Genomic DNA, 14720 nt, shown 5'->3' with positions numbered 1-14720 from the left:
TTGGGCGCCGTAAAATGAAAATAACTTCTGCCTTTTTCGAAGAGGAAAATTATAAAGTCCAATGATTTTTAGTTATACTACCGTATACGATTTAATTTTAAAATTTAAAGCTTAAAAGATGAAGTAATTTATTGATTTATGGTAAAATGATAAATTTTTAAAAACATTTAAATTTAAATGAAAATACTATTAACTATTTCACATTACAAAATTGTATGTGGCGCCATCATAAAAAAGCAAGAAACGTAAAATTTTCAGAGTGGAGATGAGTATTTTAAAATATTGCAAATGACAACAACGAGAAAAATCTTCATTAAGTCCTACCCCACTCAACATACAAAAAATGACCCCTTCTACCTCTCATCGTCCAAAATTTAATAATAGAAATGTTTTTTACATACTAGTTATGACGAGAAATTTTGCTTCTTAACAATTCATTTCAATGTTTATTTAAAGTATTATTAGTGGATTTATTTTTATATTTTATTCCTATTGCTATATCTGACTTTGTTTTTCATTGTGTATTTGTATTTGTATATATTGTTTTTTCAATTATATTCTTATTATTTCGTTGTCAGTTTTTTGAATTTGAACATATGTATTCTATTTAATGGAACGCCAATGTTCTAATTTTTTCGTTAAGCGTGAGGATGGCCTATAGAGTAAACCGAAAACGTTAGTTTTTAATAAAACTAACGTTTTCGACTTACTTTATAGATTATCTTCAGGTTGAAATATTTGCATTTGGAATAACAAAGAATAGAACACCAAATTTAAATTTAAAGATAGATAAATACCGACAACGTACCAACTAATTAATATAAAAATTAAAGCGTAAAAATACATAAAGGTAAAAATAAATAACATACAATTATTAAATATTATTATAAGACACTATCCGTTTACCGATGAAAATCATTAAGGTTCTCATAAGACGGTTGCAGATATGCTGCAATTCAAGATCTACTTGTGAGTTTTTTAAGTTCTTTAACGGTGTACTTATATGCTGAGAGTGGGTCTCCGCATCTCTAGAGTTTATGCATTTTTCATCTAGCTTTTTCCTGTATATTTCCATATTTTTAGCAGTTTTCGCGAAAGTTGGGGAGTGTACTTGTCTGAAGATTTTCACATTTTCTCACCTAACTACGGATTCTTGGGCCTGAGCCATCTTTGCCAGTACCGTTGCGTTAGATCTTTTTTTAATATCATATTTATGCTCTCTGATCCTTACTCCTAGGTTTCTCGTTGTAAATCAAAGGTACTCATGTTTTATTCCTAACTGCTGGTTTTCGTATGGGATCCTGTAAGTTTTTGCTTCATCTTCCTTAATAACATAAAATATATTTTAAAATGATATTTAAAAGATACAATGAAAAAAATATAAAAATACATAAATTGAATCGTAAATATACAATAATATATTATAAAAAAGACAAAACAATACGAAAAAAAAATAATATAAAAATTTGAAATTTAGGTGAAGGAGGTCAATTCAGATATAATACGGCCTATAGCTGCAACGCGGGATGCGGTTGAATTTTGTATATTTAGGTCAACACACGTTTGTGCACAGACAGTGTATGTGTATTTGATTTTGTTTATGTTATTTATACTGTTATAATAATAGAGCACTATAATAAGCGATTATTACTTTATTATATAAATGATTATAGGCTATATGTATTATTTTTTACATATTACGACAGTACCACATTAATCCAGAAGTACTGTGTTTTTTAGCAAGACATATAGCTGGATGATTCTGTATAAACGTTTATAAATGTAAAACAGTATTAATATACGTATAAATTTACTAAACTCAGATAAAGATAATGATTTATGATTGTTTTGTGTATGTTTATAGCTGACAAACTATCTCCCAAAAAGCATAGCTTTTTGCATAAAAGTTCCCACTTTACAATCCCGAGTCAATGCTTACTTCTTAAAAGATAGTCAATTTGCTATAATATACCAATTACAACTCAACAGGCATGTGAACAAAGCTTTGTTTTATCAAATAAACTAAAGAGTGTTCCATGGATATAAAATGGGTAAGAGGTGTTTTGTACAAACTTTAATCAAGTCTGTAATGATCTAAGCTTTGATTTGTTTTTTTGTATGTCTTTCGACTGTCTCAACCAATAAATGTTTTGTCATCACCTCCGGGCCATAAATATGTCGCAAAATATTGACCCCTCCCAGTGTAAAGTAATTAGAAATGAAGAGACAGATTACTGGCTGATAAAATTAATGGTCAACTTTTTTACACTGTAGTTGGTTACTTTCTGTCTATGTTAATATTAGATCAACGAATCAGACACCTGTAAAAAGGGTGTAGATCAAATTTCCGCTGAGTGCCATCCTCCTCAGGCTACAATCTTTGAAATATGTAAACAATCGCTGTAAATTGCTTGTTTTTATCGTTTTTAGCTGTAATTACTTAATTTATTGTTCTTAGACAGTATTTAGGTGAGTAAATAGCGTTTACTCACCTAAATACTGTGAAGTTATAAACTATTTGGGAAAGTGAACCTTCTCTTTTGCTGTTACATAATATAAGAAAATATGTAAAAAATCGCATGCAAAATGCATAGTATAGTCGATTATCGTAATAATCGTCGAAATGATATAAAAATTATGTTTCATATATATTATCCCTAAGAAAACTTGTGTTGACTTTGACCCTCAGATGACTCATCCACTCCCCTCCTAGGAGAGTAATTAGAGAAGTAGTGTAAATAATGGCAATATCTTCTTACTTGCTGTAGCTAAAAGGCTGTGGTTTGTTTTGTTTTCGAACAAAAGATGTAGGTGACTAATAAATCTACAATATTTTTAGTGAATTTATATAAATAAATATATTATTTTCTGTTTTGTTTCGAAACTTCAAATTTTATTATAATTTTAAATTCGTGATAAACAAAATACAAAACTACGGTAACCTGTAATATGACTTTGCTAGAAAACAAAAAACAGAATGAATGTAGCGCGAATTTAAAGGAGATACCACATTTGAAACAATACTTGCATCTGTAAAAGTGATTTTCCTGCAAAACATCGTGTTTTTGAGAGAAGAATGCAGAGTTTTTATAAAAATTCTGTATATGAATATTTTTCATTAGCTTATTATCAGAAAAAAGTTTTATATGTCCTACATTGCTTGACCCAACTATCCCCTGGAGTTTGTTATGAAGAGAGAAATAGTATATTGTAAACGAAGACATTTTACTCCCTGAGGCTATAAAAGGGCGAAGTTCGTTTAGTACAGAAGACAACAAATTACTTTACATTATAAAATTTGCAAATAAAACCTATTGATTTATTTTTATTCTATGTTTTTTCGAAAATAAAACATGTAAATATTATTGTAAATTTGTGTTTTATACATAAAATTAAATCAAATGTGTTTAGATGAAAATAAAATAAAAAAAATACTAACTGCAACAAAATATTCAACAATCTGTACAGAACGAATCGATATAGAAAGATAAGAAAAAATTACGCTAGACAACCGTGTTATTTTATGTTTTCCTCTAGGACTTCATAATTGCAAGCAGGTGTTCGAAAAAACTTATATTATAAAAGCTTCTATATGTATATTTTTACACAAATACAAAAAAATGTCTTATCTCACAATAATACTTATTCTATAAAGTTTCTAGCTTTTTTATATGTTGACATAAAAAGCTCAACAATAAATTTTCACAAAAAATCAAAATAATTTATAATACACCATTTTATACAAAAAATTTGTAAGAAATTTTAGTATAAAACTTTATTTTATTATGTATTACTGTATTTAGAAATTTATTATATTTTATGTAACACAAAACCGGCAGAGACACTTCATACAGGCTTCAGTACAGATACACAAATGGATGACCTTGAGAACAGCTGATTGTAAACTTTTGCAGGTTGTTCCCAACAATGCATGAAGTGGAGTAGGTTTTCTACACTTCTGAACTAGTTAGTGTAAATACTCAAATGTATTTCGTTATTTTCTAATAATTTTTTCGTTAATTTTTTGTTTTTACTTATATGCTAAATTTAACCTTATCAACCTAACATTGTTTTTTGTGCTTTACAGGAAAAACTCCCACAGAAAATTAAAAAACTTATAACACACCAGTTTATAAAATACATTTTATAAACATTTTAGCATAAACCTTTATTTCCTTTATTATGTGTCATTCAGAAACGATTTATCTTTCAAATCACAAAAAATCTAACGGGATCATGTGACACGTGCTGCTGTTCGGTGTACATAGCTAGATGTCTTTGAGAACAGCTGTTTGTTGATGTTGGCAGGCTATTTCCAAATAAGACGAAAATGGGTTTCTACACAGATGTTCATCATTTACCGTAAGCACACAAGTATATCACTAGAATATCGGTCATTTGTAATGTTTCTATAAAGAGGGACCAAAAAAATTGTAAACAATCAACTCTTGTATTAAATATATAATTTTAAAATTTGCTGAAGTCATAGAAAAAATCTAATAAAACACAAAATAAGCTTATTCTGAGTAATATCGTGCATATAACGTTTACGAGGGATTTTCTATTGTTGCCCGAGTAAAGTCAGCAGAAGAACTATGCGAGTGCTCGTCTTGCCCGAGTAAACATAATATTATTTTGAATGGTCTTTTTTTTAATACCCGCACTTTGTGTGCTTCCTATATGATTTTGAAACATTTTGTTCAGTCTGTCTGCAATAATTATACTGTATATCTTATAATCTAGGTTTTGAAGGGTTATTGCTCTGTAGTCTTGAATTTTTGCATTTTTTTTTTGTTTACTACTTTTCTGCTCTAGCTTCAGGTTTAAGCCGTCTTCATTATCGTTCGTCCTTTCTATAAAATTACTGATTCCTCGATTACTTTTTCATAGTATGAAGATATCGTCCACATATTTCTTGAAGTAAACAATATCATTTCTGAAGCTTTGCACAAAATTTTTCTTTATTTTTCTAACAAGCATTTCGCATATAAGATCCGATATTGGGCTTCCCATAGGAACTCCCCTATTTTGCTTGTATGTTTGGCCTTCAAAGCCAACGAAAGATTTACAGCATACAAGGTTAGCCATCTCTAAAACTTCGTTTCTGTGGTGTATCAACTCTGGGTGTTCTCAAGAACTTCATTAACGTTTTCAAACAGGACTCAATTTTAATGGAAAGGTATAAACTCTCGTAATCTAATCCTGTTCTCACTTCCTCATCCATCAGAGCTATGTCTTGCAACTCTTTATTTACTATCCAGTAGGAAGGAAATAGCAGTATTCTGGTTGCAAAATATCCTACAACAGTGGTTAAACTGTTGTAGGATATTTATACGTTGTTATATGTGTACGTGGACAATGTTTTTATACTATGGAAAAGTAATTGAGGAATCAGTAATTTTATAGAAAGGACTAACGATAGCAAAGACGGCCTAAACCTGAAGCTACAGAAGAAAAGTTTTGTAGTAATACATTTCTTGGATATCAATATCATTTTTAAGAAAAGGAATTTATCTACAAATGTGTATACCAAACCAACACATAGCCCACTCTACATTCCTGCACAGTCCAATGATCCATTTCGTTATAAATTAGCAGCTTTTCATGTTTTAATCAGAAGGGCTTTTCTATATTGTGACAACGTTATGGACAGAAACAAAACAATCAACAGGATTATGCAGATAGCAAGAAACCTTGGGTTAGAGAAGTAACATAATCGCTGGCATCGTTAGAAAATTTAAGATAGGTGATACGAGGGCCGAGTGACGTAGCGTGGGTGTCAGCTGCCTGGGGCTAAGGAAAATTTTGCCCTCCCCTTATTTAAGTATGTCAATTTAAAACACTAAAATTAGTTTCGTCACAGAATAAGTAATGCAAAATTCCGCGCTAGTGTTGCCACTTTTTTAAAATCGCTGACCCGGATGGCAGATGAGGTTTGTTTGAACAGAAGTTCCTGATGCATGCGTATGTCAATTTGCAATGTGAAGTATAATGTGCAGTGCATGCCGGCTGTAAATCAGTTACAGTTAGCGATTAAGGAGACTTGGGTAGGAGTAACTACCCAAGTAACCTAGATGACTTAGCTGTATTGGACATTGGAAATGAACAGTCGACCCCCCCTATAACGTGCGTTCCTATAACGTAGCGAAAAATTTCCAGCAACATTCGTTTAAAGGAGCTCCTAAAACGTCGTCGCCGACTCGTTTCGCGACAAGATTGATAGAATCTGGACCAATAGTGAAAGAGCAGCCGAACTACTTTCCTCCGCGCTGCGCTACACTACGGTGCGGCTAAATTGAGTTTGCTATCGTCTTTACAGTATTATATATAAATTATATATAAATTAGGTACTGTACATATAATTATATAATAATTATATATAAATTAGGTACTGTATATATAATTATATATTAACTTAATTTATTGTAACTTTATTATAATTATATATATGCTTTCTGCCGCCTGGCAACACGCTACGGAGATTTTAGGCTAGTAAGTTGAGTTTATTATCGTCTGTACAGTATGTAAATTAGGTACCGTAAGTCTAATACAGCACTAATTTTATACATTTCTTGTGAAAGAAACACTTCTTATTCAACGGCCATAAAAATTATTTATATTAATGATGTCTCCAAAGGTCAAGTTATTTTTCTGTAAAAAATTAGTTATAAGAAATCGCGGCCGTCGTTTCGTGTGCTGTTCCGCGACGAAAACAAGCTTTGAGCAACGGAGTAGTCGAACGGTACACACTCGGTAAGTAATCCTATAATTTTTTGTTTATAGCATAGTTTATGCAGATTATTCCCAAAAAATTATACGTGTTTTGGAAATGTTGAGTGGAATTAGTCTAGAATCGGTTAATTTTATAGAAGAAAACTTTTCAAACAGCCTTATCCGTAAAGTTCCCACCTATCGGGCTGCGATTGGCTCATGTATCATCCCTACAACGTAAAATTAATCATTAATCATTCCTACAACGTAAAATTCGATTAACGTGGAACGTATCTAAGCGTTATAGGGGGGTCTACTGTATATGAATAGAAATGGTTCGTACATGGAAAAAAAAACAGGTTGAGAGGCTGTGCATGAAATCCCAAACTGTTCAGATGGTAACACTATTCCGTGCTCATTTCAATTGGTCCGAATCGTAGGTGCGACGAAAATATGTGATGAAATGGTTCAAGTTCTTACAAGATATTATTATTGTTTATTGTGATAGTTTTCAGCCCATTAAAAAGTAATTTTGCTGCCTCTTAAAAAGTGCTGCCCGGAGCGGGCAGCCCTGCCGCTCCAACTATGCTACGGCACTGCGAGGGCATCTAAGCAAGGACCTAATAAATACACAAAGTGTACATTCAACAAAAATGTAAGAACCGTTATGAAGGAGATTGCAAACAGTGAAACGTAAAAGATGTAATATAGCATATAATAGTATTGATGTTTTGACTAATTTTAATACTTTCATTTATCGTATTTTACAGGTTTATTTTACAACGTTAATATTAAAGCAAGCTCCAAATCTGTACAAGATTCTAAGAAATGATTAAGGAGATATTAAGTAAGAAGATAAAGCAGGAATTTATAGGATCATGTAGGAGAAGCAGCAGTTAGGAATAAAAAAGGAGTACCTTGGAGTTACAACGAGAAACCAAGGAGTAAGGATCAGAGAGCATAATTATGATATTAGAAAAAGATCTAACGCGACGGTACTGGCCCAGATGGCTCAGGTCCAAAAATCCGTAGTTAGGTGAGAGGACGCGGAAATCGTCAGACAAATACACTTTCCAACTTTAGCAAAAATCGCCGAAAAGTGCAAATATACAAGAGCAAGGTAGACGAAAAATACATAAACACCAGAGATGCAGAGGGCCTACCCTCAGCATGAAAGTACGCCGTTAAAAAACTTAAAGAACTCACAAGTGTGACAATCTGACAGTGTTCTTGAGATAATTAATATAATTTTAACGTAATAACTAATATATTTGAATTTTACTCAACTATATAAAAAAATGATAAAATTTGGAATAATTAATAAAACATAACCTAATAAGGTTATAAACTTTTACATCCTGTAAAACTGCTCTGTCACGTAGCACGTTTTCAAGAACTGAGGATGTTTTGCTTTCTTCCTCCACGCCTCGTATCTTGGAATTTTGCACGCCACCTGCTGAAATGTCATAACCGATTTCTAAGAAAAATATTATGAAATAATTGGGGATAAAAGGGCTGATTAGCGGACTCTCGAGGAGTTCGTTCAGAATTTCCATAAGGAGTACTCCTCCTCTGCCAGCTTATCCAGGCCTCCCGACTTCACTATAAAGGAAGACATCCAACATGAACAACGAGGTAATATGATTATTGTAAAACTTTCTCTCTCAGTAGAAAAATTAGATCCTAGTCTCGCGATAGGATATAAGTCATGTATTTTTCATATTACTCATCTGTATGTTTATTATTTACTTTTGTTATTGTTAATTCTTATTAAATTGTCGATTGCAATATAAAGAGGAGTTCCCTAGTCTCATTAATCATTACTTATGCACAACCCACACAGAATCTTACCACTCGGGTTCTGAGAAAAATTAGGCCATCCAGTGACAAAGTGAGCAGGTCTAACTGATCTGACGATTAGAGGGCATGGACCCTCGTCCGTATTCTCACACAAGTAGCTCTTGAATTGCGGCATGTTCGCAATCGCGGTATGGGAACCTTAATGATTATTATTGGTTAACGGATAGTGGCTTATAATAATATTTAATAATTGTATGTTATTTATTTTTACCTATATGTATTTTTACGGTTTAATTTTTATATTAATTAGTTGGTACGTTGTCGGTATTTATCTATCTTTAAATTTGAATTTGGTGTTCTCATTTTTATTATTCTAAATTCGAATGTTTCAACCTGAAGATGATTCATAATGTACATCGAAAACGTTAGTTCTTAATAAAACTAACGTTTAACGAATAAGGTGTTAGTTGCTTGATTAATAAATTTTAGTGATTGTTGACAATATATACCTTGTCCAATTTCTGCTAAATAATTTGTCAACTAATATTTTTATTATATATACTAGAATTACAGTCAACCCCTTATAACACTGTTCATTATTCCGTTTTATATGAATTTCAAGATTTACGAGTCACATAGATTTTACAAATACGCGAGCCGTTCACAGCCTGGCACACGTATTTGTAAAATCTAAGTGACTCGTACAACATGGAATTCATATAAACAAAATTATCAACATTGATATATGGTTGTCTACCCTAATTATTTTTTATGAATATTTGTCTTAACGTCAAATATGTAATGTAGCATATAATAGTATTGATGTTTTGACTGTTTTTAATACTTTCATTTATCGTATTTTACAGGTTTATACATTTGGAAGTAAAAAAGACAAAAAATATTACTCTGACAGTTACAAAAATAAATTCACTTCGAAGAATGTAACAAAACATCATCAAAAACTGGCAAAGTGCTCTTCTCTTGACAATTTAAGTATTTTGTAATTTTAATTAGGAACTTCAGGATTAAGACAAAAAAGAATTTCTTACAATTCACTCTGTTCATTGCGAAAGAAGTTTCTCATAGAAAGAATCCTTGAGTGACAATTAAAAAAATAAAACACTGATTTGCTACCATATTTTTATATAACTTTCTTTTTTATCAAGTGCAGTAACGTCTGAAGCTTATTCGCTGTGAACATACACCATGTAAAATATATAGATATAAGGATTTTGAAAAATAATAGTTAAGTAAAATGATATAAAGGAGTTAAATTTACAAAGGCTTGTTTTCGCTAAACAGGAAATACCGTCAAAATGTCTAATTTCTTGCTTTATAAGTTTTAACCGTAATGTATAATAATACAGTAATCCCTCGTTATATCGCGCTCGTCTGGAGACAAAGAAATACAGCGATATAACAAAGTACGAAAAATTCTGGGCATTTACTGAACAAATTATATATGGCATGTGATCTCTTTTCTATTTTTTTCATCAACAAGTCTTTCTGATATAAAATAACCTAAATTATAAAATACTGAATTCATTCCTTTTTATATCGTATTAATTAATTAACATTTACGTGTGCATCGATACCACGAACATCCATTTAGCATTACTGTTTTTACAATTACTTTTAAAAATAAATACTAGGATACAAAAAATTCTCAATTGTGATTTTAATATGTAGTACTATATTTAACAAACAACCACTTATTAAGAATTTTTTAAATTTATATTTTTCAAGAAAACTTATAAATACAGTAATAGAAAATTTTGAATGCAGATGTTGAACACATAATAAAACATTAAACTTATAAAACTACAGAGTAAAAATACTGTAAAAAATATAGATACTGCTATATTATAATATTACAACTTTTCTTTGAAAAATAAAGAAATTGTTTTCTTACACATTACACTAAAATTTCACCCTTTTATATGAATTGAAGGTATTGTGTCGATTCACATATATGTGTAAAATTTCGAATTCAGAGAAACTTGTAAATGATAAGACAGTAGTTAAAAAAAAAAAAAACTTTACACATCAAAATAAGACATTACCGGTAATTGATTCGTCTGCCAGTTTTGCATATTTAGTTTTTACGAATTTATTGTTGCATCTGCTGTAGTAGTTTCAAGAATAATCATAAAAATAAAATACCTTATTTTGTTGCAGTTATTTTTTAATTTATTAATTCGAGTACTTTTAGAATTATCGGGAACAAAATACCCCAATATGTTCTAATCCACAACAAAACGAAATGCTACTGTATTAATAATAAATGCAGTAAAATAATGAAATTACCGAAAAATTAATCAAACCAAACCAAAATTTTAAACTTACATTAGTGATTAGCGGCTTATTCGCCTAAAGACTTAAAAAATTTCAAAGGTCTATAGTATTTAGTTATTTGTCGAAATTATTGAAGCTTACTATTTGTCTATAGTAAGCTAAACACTAAATATAGAAAAGCTGAATTTTTGGAAACACTTAAGAAGTCGGTCCTATTATTTGACAACGAGATGTTTGCGATTAGGGCTATCAGCTCACGCAGCTTCGTTTGAATTGGAGACAATAATGTCTCGCCATCCCCTTGTTCACAATAGGTATCTATTTTGAATAATTTTTTATGAAAAATTGTGAATAACACATTTGGTCACAATGTTCACGCAGTATTTTAAATGTTCTGTCATGTAAACATTTTTTAGTCTATTGAGAAAAATTTAAAGTGAGATGAGAAATTATTCATTGTGACATCGTTACAATGCCAGGCTGCATTTTAATAATTTTTTAAATTAAATTAATTTATGGTATATTTTCTGAACCTTAAATTTTTATTAGTGATTACCTTTGTACAGTACATCATACTTTTTTAAAAACAAAGTTTTGTCGATTCATGTATGAGAGAGTATCTGTGTAATATTCATTATTACTATTAGTATTGTCTATTTTAATTTGCTGTACATGTTATTTTACTCTCAAGTTTTGTATAATATCGGTTGATTTGTGTTGGTCATCTTAACATCTGTTCATACTTCTCCATTGTCATACTGTTTGTACGTTATCTGTCTGTTATTATGTATGTATTTACCTGTGCTTTGACATATCTTTGTATTTAAATCGATTATGCTCTTGCGGTATCGGGAGTAAATAAAGATGAAGAAAAGTAAACGTAAAAACTATTTTACAAAAATGCTTGTTTACGGTTATATATTAAAATGATTATCTGTTTGGTATAAGCTTCTTAACAATTAACTATGAAGTTTTATTAAAGGCATGCTTATCAATTTCAAATTGCCCGCCAGTGTCCGAAAATTTTATTTGTCTGTTTTACACTTGGCAGAGTGTGAAAACATTTGTCAGTGGTGTGAACATTTTCGGGTAAATTGAAGTGTCTGACATTTAAATACAGTCCTATCAAGAGGAATCCTTGTCGGCACAAGTACTTGTGATTCGCTATGACTATTTGAATAATTTAATCTAATCTCTTACTATTGAAAAATTTTGAGTTGAATTCACATAATCAACTGAAATTTAAACTGGCGTGAAATTTGCTTTATATCGTAATTATCGGCTTATAATTACGATAATTTATTTTTAACAGAGAGCGAATTAGCGAGTGTTTTTTCATTTCTATTATTACGAAGTAATATAATATAGTACGAAGTAATTAAATGATAATCATATGATTACAAATAATGAATTCTAAAGTGAGCTGTATAATTAATTTTGGTTTATTTCATACTTTTTGTAAAGTGCACATAATTACAAAATTGTATTTTACAACGAACGAAAGTATGTTTGAATATTTTGAATATACGTTGATTTATGGTTATTGTAATTAACAAATGGTTAATTTTACATACGAAAGATAGTTGTTATTTAAGGTAGGTGAAGTTTATAAATATTTCAAATAAAGTGCTTTATCGAACAAGAGATATTTCTAAATCTATATTGATTTCGTGAAAAATTCTCATGCAATGAAAGTATTTCTATAAAATTTTCGCGATATTTTTACATATATTGAATTTGCACAATAAGATACATTATAAAGTTAGATATTCTAAAGTTGATTATTATATATAATTATTGTTTTGATTAATTACAATATTAAGAATTAGTTAGTATCTATATAATAATAAATCCGAATTTTTCTTACATAATGCGAAATACAATTTTGCGGTGTCTAGAATAAAATTAAGAACGTTCAATTCCTTAATTAATTAACAATTGTTTATTTTATTGAATGTAATTAAAAGATAGAATAAAAAAAGTATATAGTTTTATCTTTTCTGTGTTAAAGTGATTAGTAAAATTATTATAATATTTATATTCTATAATTTTGCATTAATAAAGTCGATTACGAGTAAGAATTTTAATCACTTTAGTTAATATTATTTCAATGATTAAGCAGATTAAAGACACTAGATATCCAATGCCCATAAGTAACAAAGGACTTTTAATATCTTCTATTGACAACGGTTGGAATTCTGATGCTTTTTGGAATTCTTCAACTTTCTGAGGATACAATATCTCAAATATTCCAGCTTCAAACATGTGAGTTATTCTAAAATAAGATCGTTTTGAATATATAAAAATAAATTTTAATTGCGGTATGCAGTATAAATGAGTATATAAATTATTTACGTGTTAGATAACTCCTTCTTAAATGGAAAATTCTTTCTGATTGCAAAAGCGATCATATATGAACGAAAAAAATCTTTTGACATCACATATTTATGCCTTTCTACTTTACTGATGTACAGATTTAACACAAGTTTAGTCATTATGTATGCAAATCGTTCATTCTGCGCTTTTTTAATGCCTTCTGTTGTAGACATGAAGTTATTATTCGAGAGAATGTTTTCACTTATAATTTTAATATTTTCTGACTTCGATTCCTAGAATTAATAATTATATTAATAAAAAACACAATCGTTATAATGAACACATCCTGAAATTATAAAGCACTTAAGAAGATATCCTTCCATATAAATATTATAAATTTTTAAATTTAAAACACTTACCATGATGTCTTTCCACACAAAAAATCCTTTGTATGTTCCGCATGAGAACTCTCCGTTGCGGACAAAAACAGCAAGTTCCTGAAAATCTCTTGGAACAGACTCAGTTAAAGGACATGTCATAAAAGACATTAACGCCCCACTGTAACCGGATATCAAAACAAGAATCGATAACCACCAAATTCCTATCATGAATCTAGATGCAAACCTTTTCACTTTGTCTAGATTCAGTCCTAAATAAATTGAATAGTATTTTTCTATATTAAACTTAAAATTTGTGTTATGTCATAATTAATGTATTTACCTTTGCCAAGAAATGTACAAACTAAATTCCAAAAAACTGTACATAGAGTCCATCGTTTCCCTGTTCTTGCAGCGATAAAGTCCTTCTCTAGCACTTTATATAGCGTTAGTCCAAATATCAATACAATAGAAAATATAGCTATCCAAACCTGATTACATGAAATAAAACTTTATGTTTGAGTTTTAGTTATAGTTTAACACTTGTTATTGTTACTTACCTTTAAGGTGAAAGGCTTCGTAATAGAATTCCAATCAAAAATCTTATCTGGAGCTTTAATAAGAAAAACTACAGGGTAAAAAGTAAAAACTGACGTGAACTCCATTGCAGAGAAGCGTTCGTAGTTGATGCCTACAGGTACAAAAGCCACATCTGCTTCCTGAATAAAAAAAAATAATTATAAAAGCTATAGTCATAATAAATGTCTTTTAAAATATACATTAATATTGTAAGATAGTAAAGACTGATACTATTTTTTTTTATTTAATCGATCTGAAACTCAATAAATAAATTTTGTGAATATTTTATCTGAAATATATTTAATCTCTATTGAGATTTTGCAGTTATAATGTTTATGTTACTACGTATTAATAATTACCTTTTTATATTATTCTGTAAAAATATTATATACAGTTTATATAGAATGTTCTATTAGTGTTTCTTAAAACTCTTTACCAGAAACTTCAATTAACAAGCAGTGGAACGATTAAGTAATAAATAAATGAGAATTGTCTATAAATTTTCAAGATATGCAGCAGGAAATTAAAAGAGTATTTAGACGTTATACAGTATTTATCGTGGTTAAAAACACATATAAACATTACTACAAACTAAATGCCAGTATACAATACATAAATACAACACAGTTTCGACAACAACAA

At 29.8% G+C, this 14720-nt stretch overlaps 1 protein-coding gene across 1 annotated transcript in view; it reads right to left on the bottom strand.

Moving 5' to 3' along the window:
- LOC111636881 overlaps window positions 1-13730 on the bottom strand; it is a 37955-nt gene extending 24225 nt beyond the window's left edge. The window contains exons 1-3 of the mRNA XM_023382274.1: window positions 13542-13730; window positions 13162-13415; window positions 12898-13081 (exon numbers count right to left, since the gene is read on the bottom strand). Of these exons, the coding sequence (XP_023238042.1) occupies window positions 12898-13081; window positions 13162-13415; window positions 13542-13730 (627 nt within the window). The remainder of the gene's footprint in view (window positions 1-12897; window positions 13082-13161; window positions 13416-13541) is intronic.
- Window positions 13731-14720: the final 990 nt, after the last annotated feature.

Source organism: Centruroides sculpturatus, unplaced genomic scaffold (genome assembly GCF_000671375.1).
Source record: "Centruroides sculpturatus isolate CEXI.00-Female unplaced genomic scaffold, Cexi_2.0 scaffold665, whole genome shotgun sequence".
Taxonomy (NCBI): domain Eukaryota; kingdom Metazoa; phylum Arthropoda; class Arachnida; order Scorpiones; family Buthidae; genus Centruroides; species Centruroides sculpturatus.
Note: the sequence above shows the minus strand (reverse complement) of the source record. Positions and strands in the feature narration are given on the sequence as shown.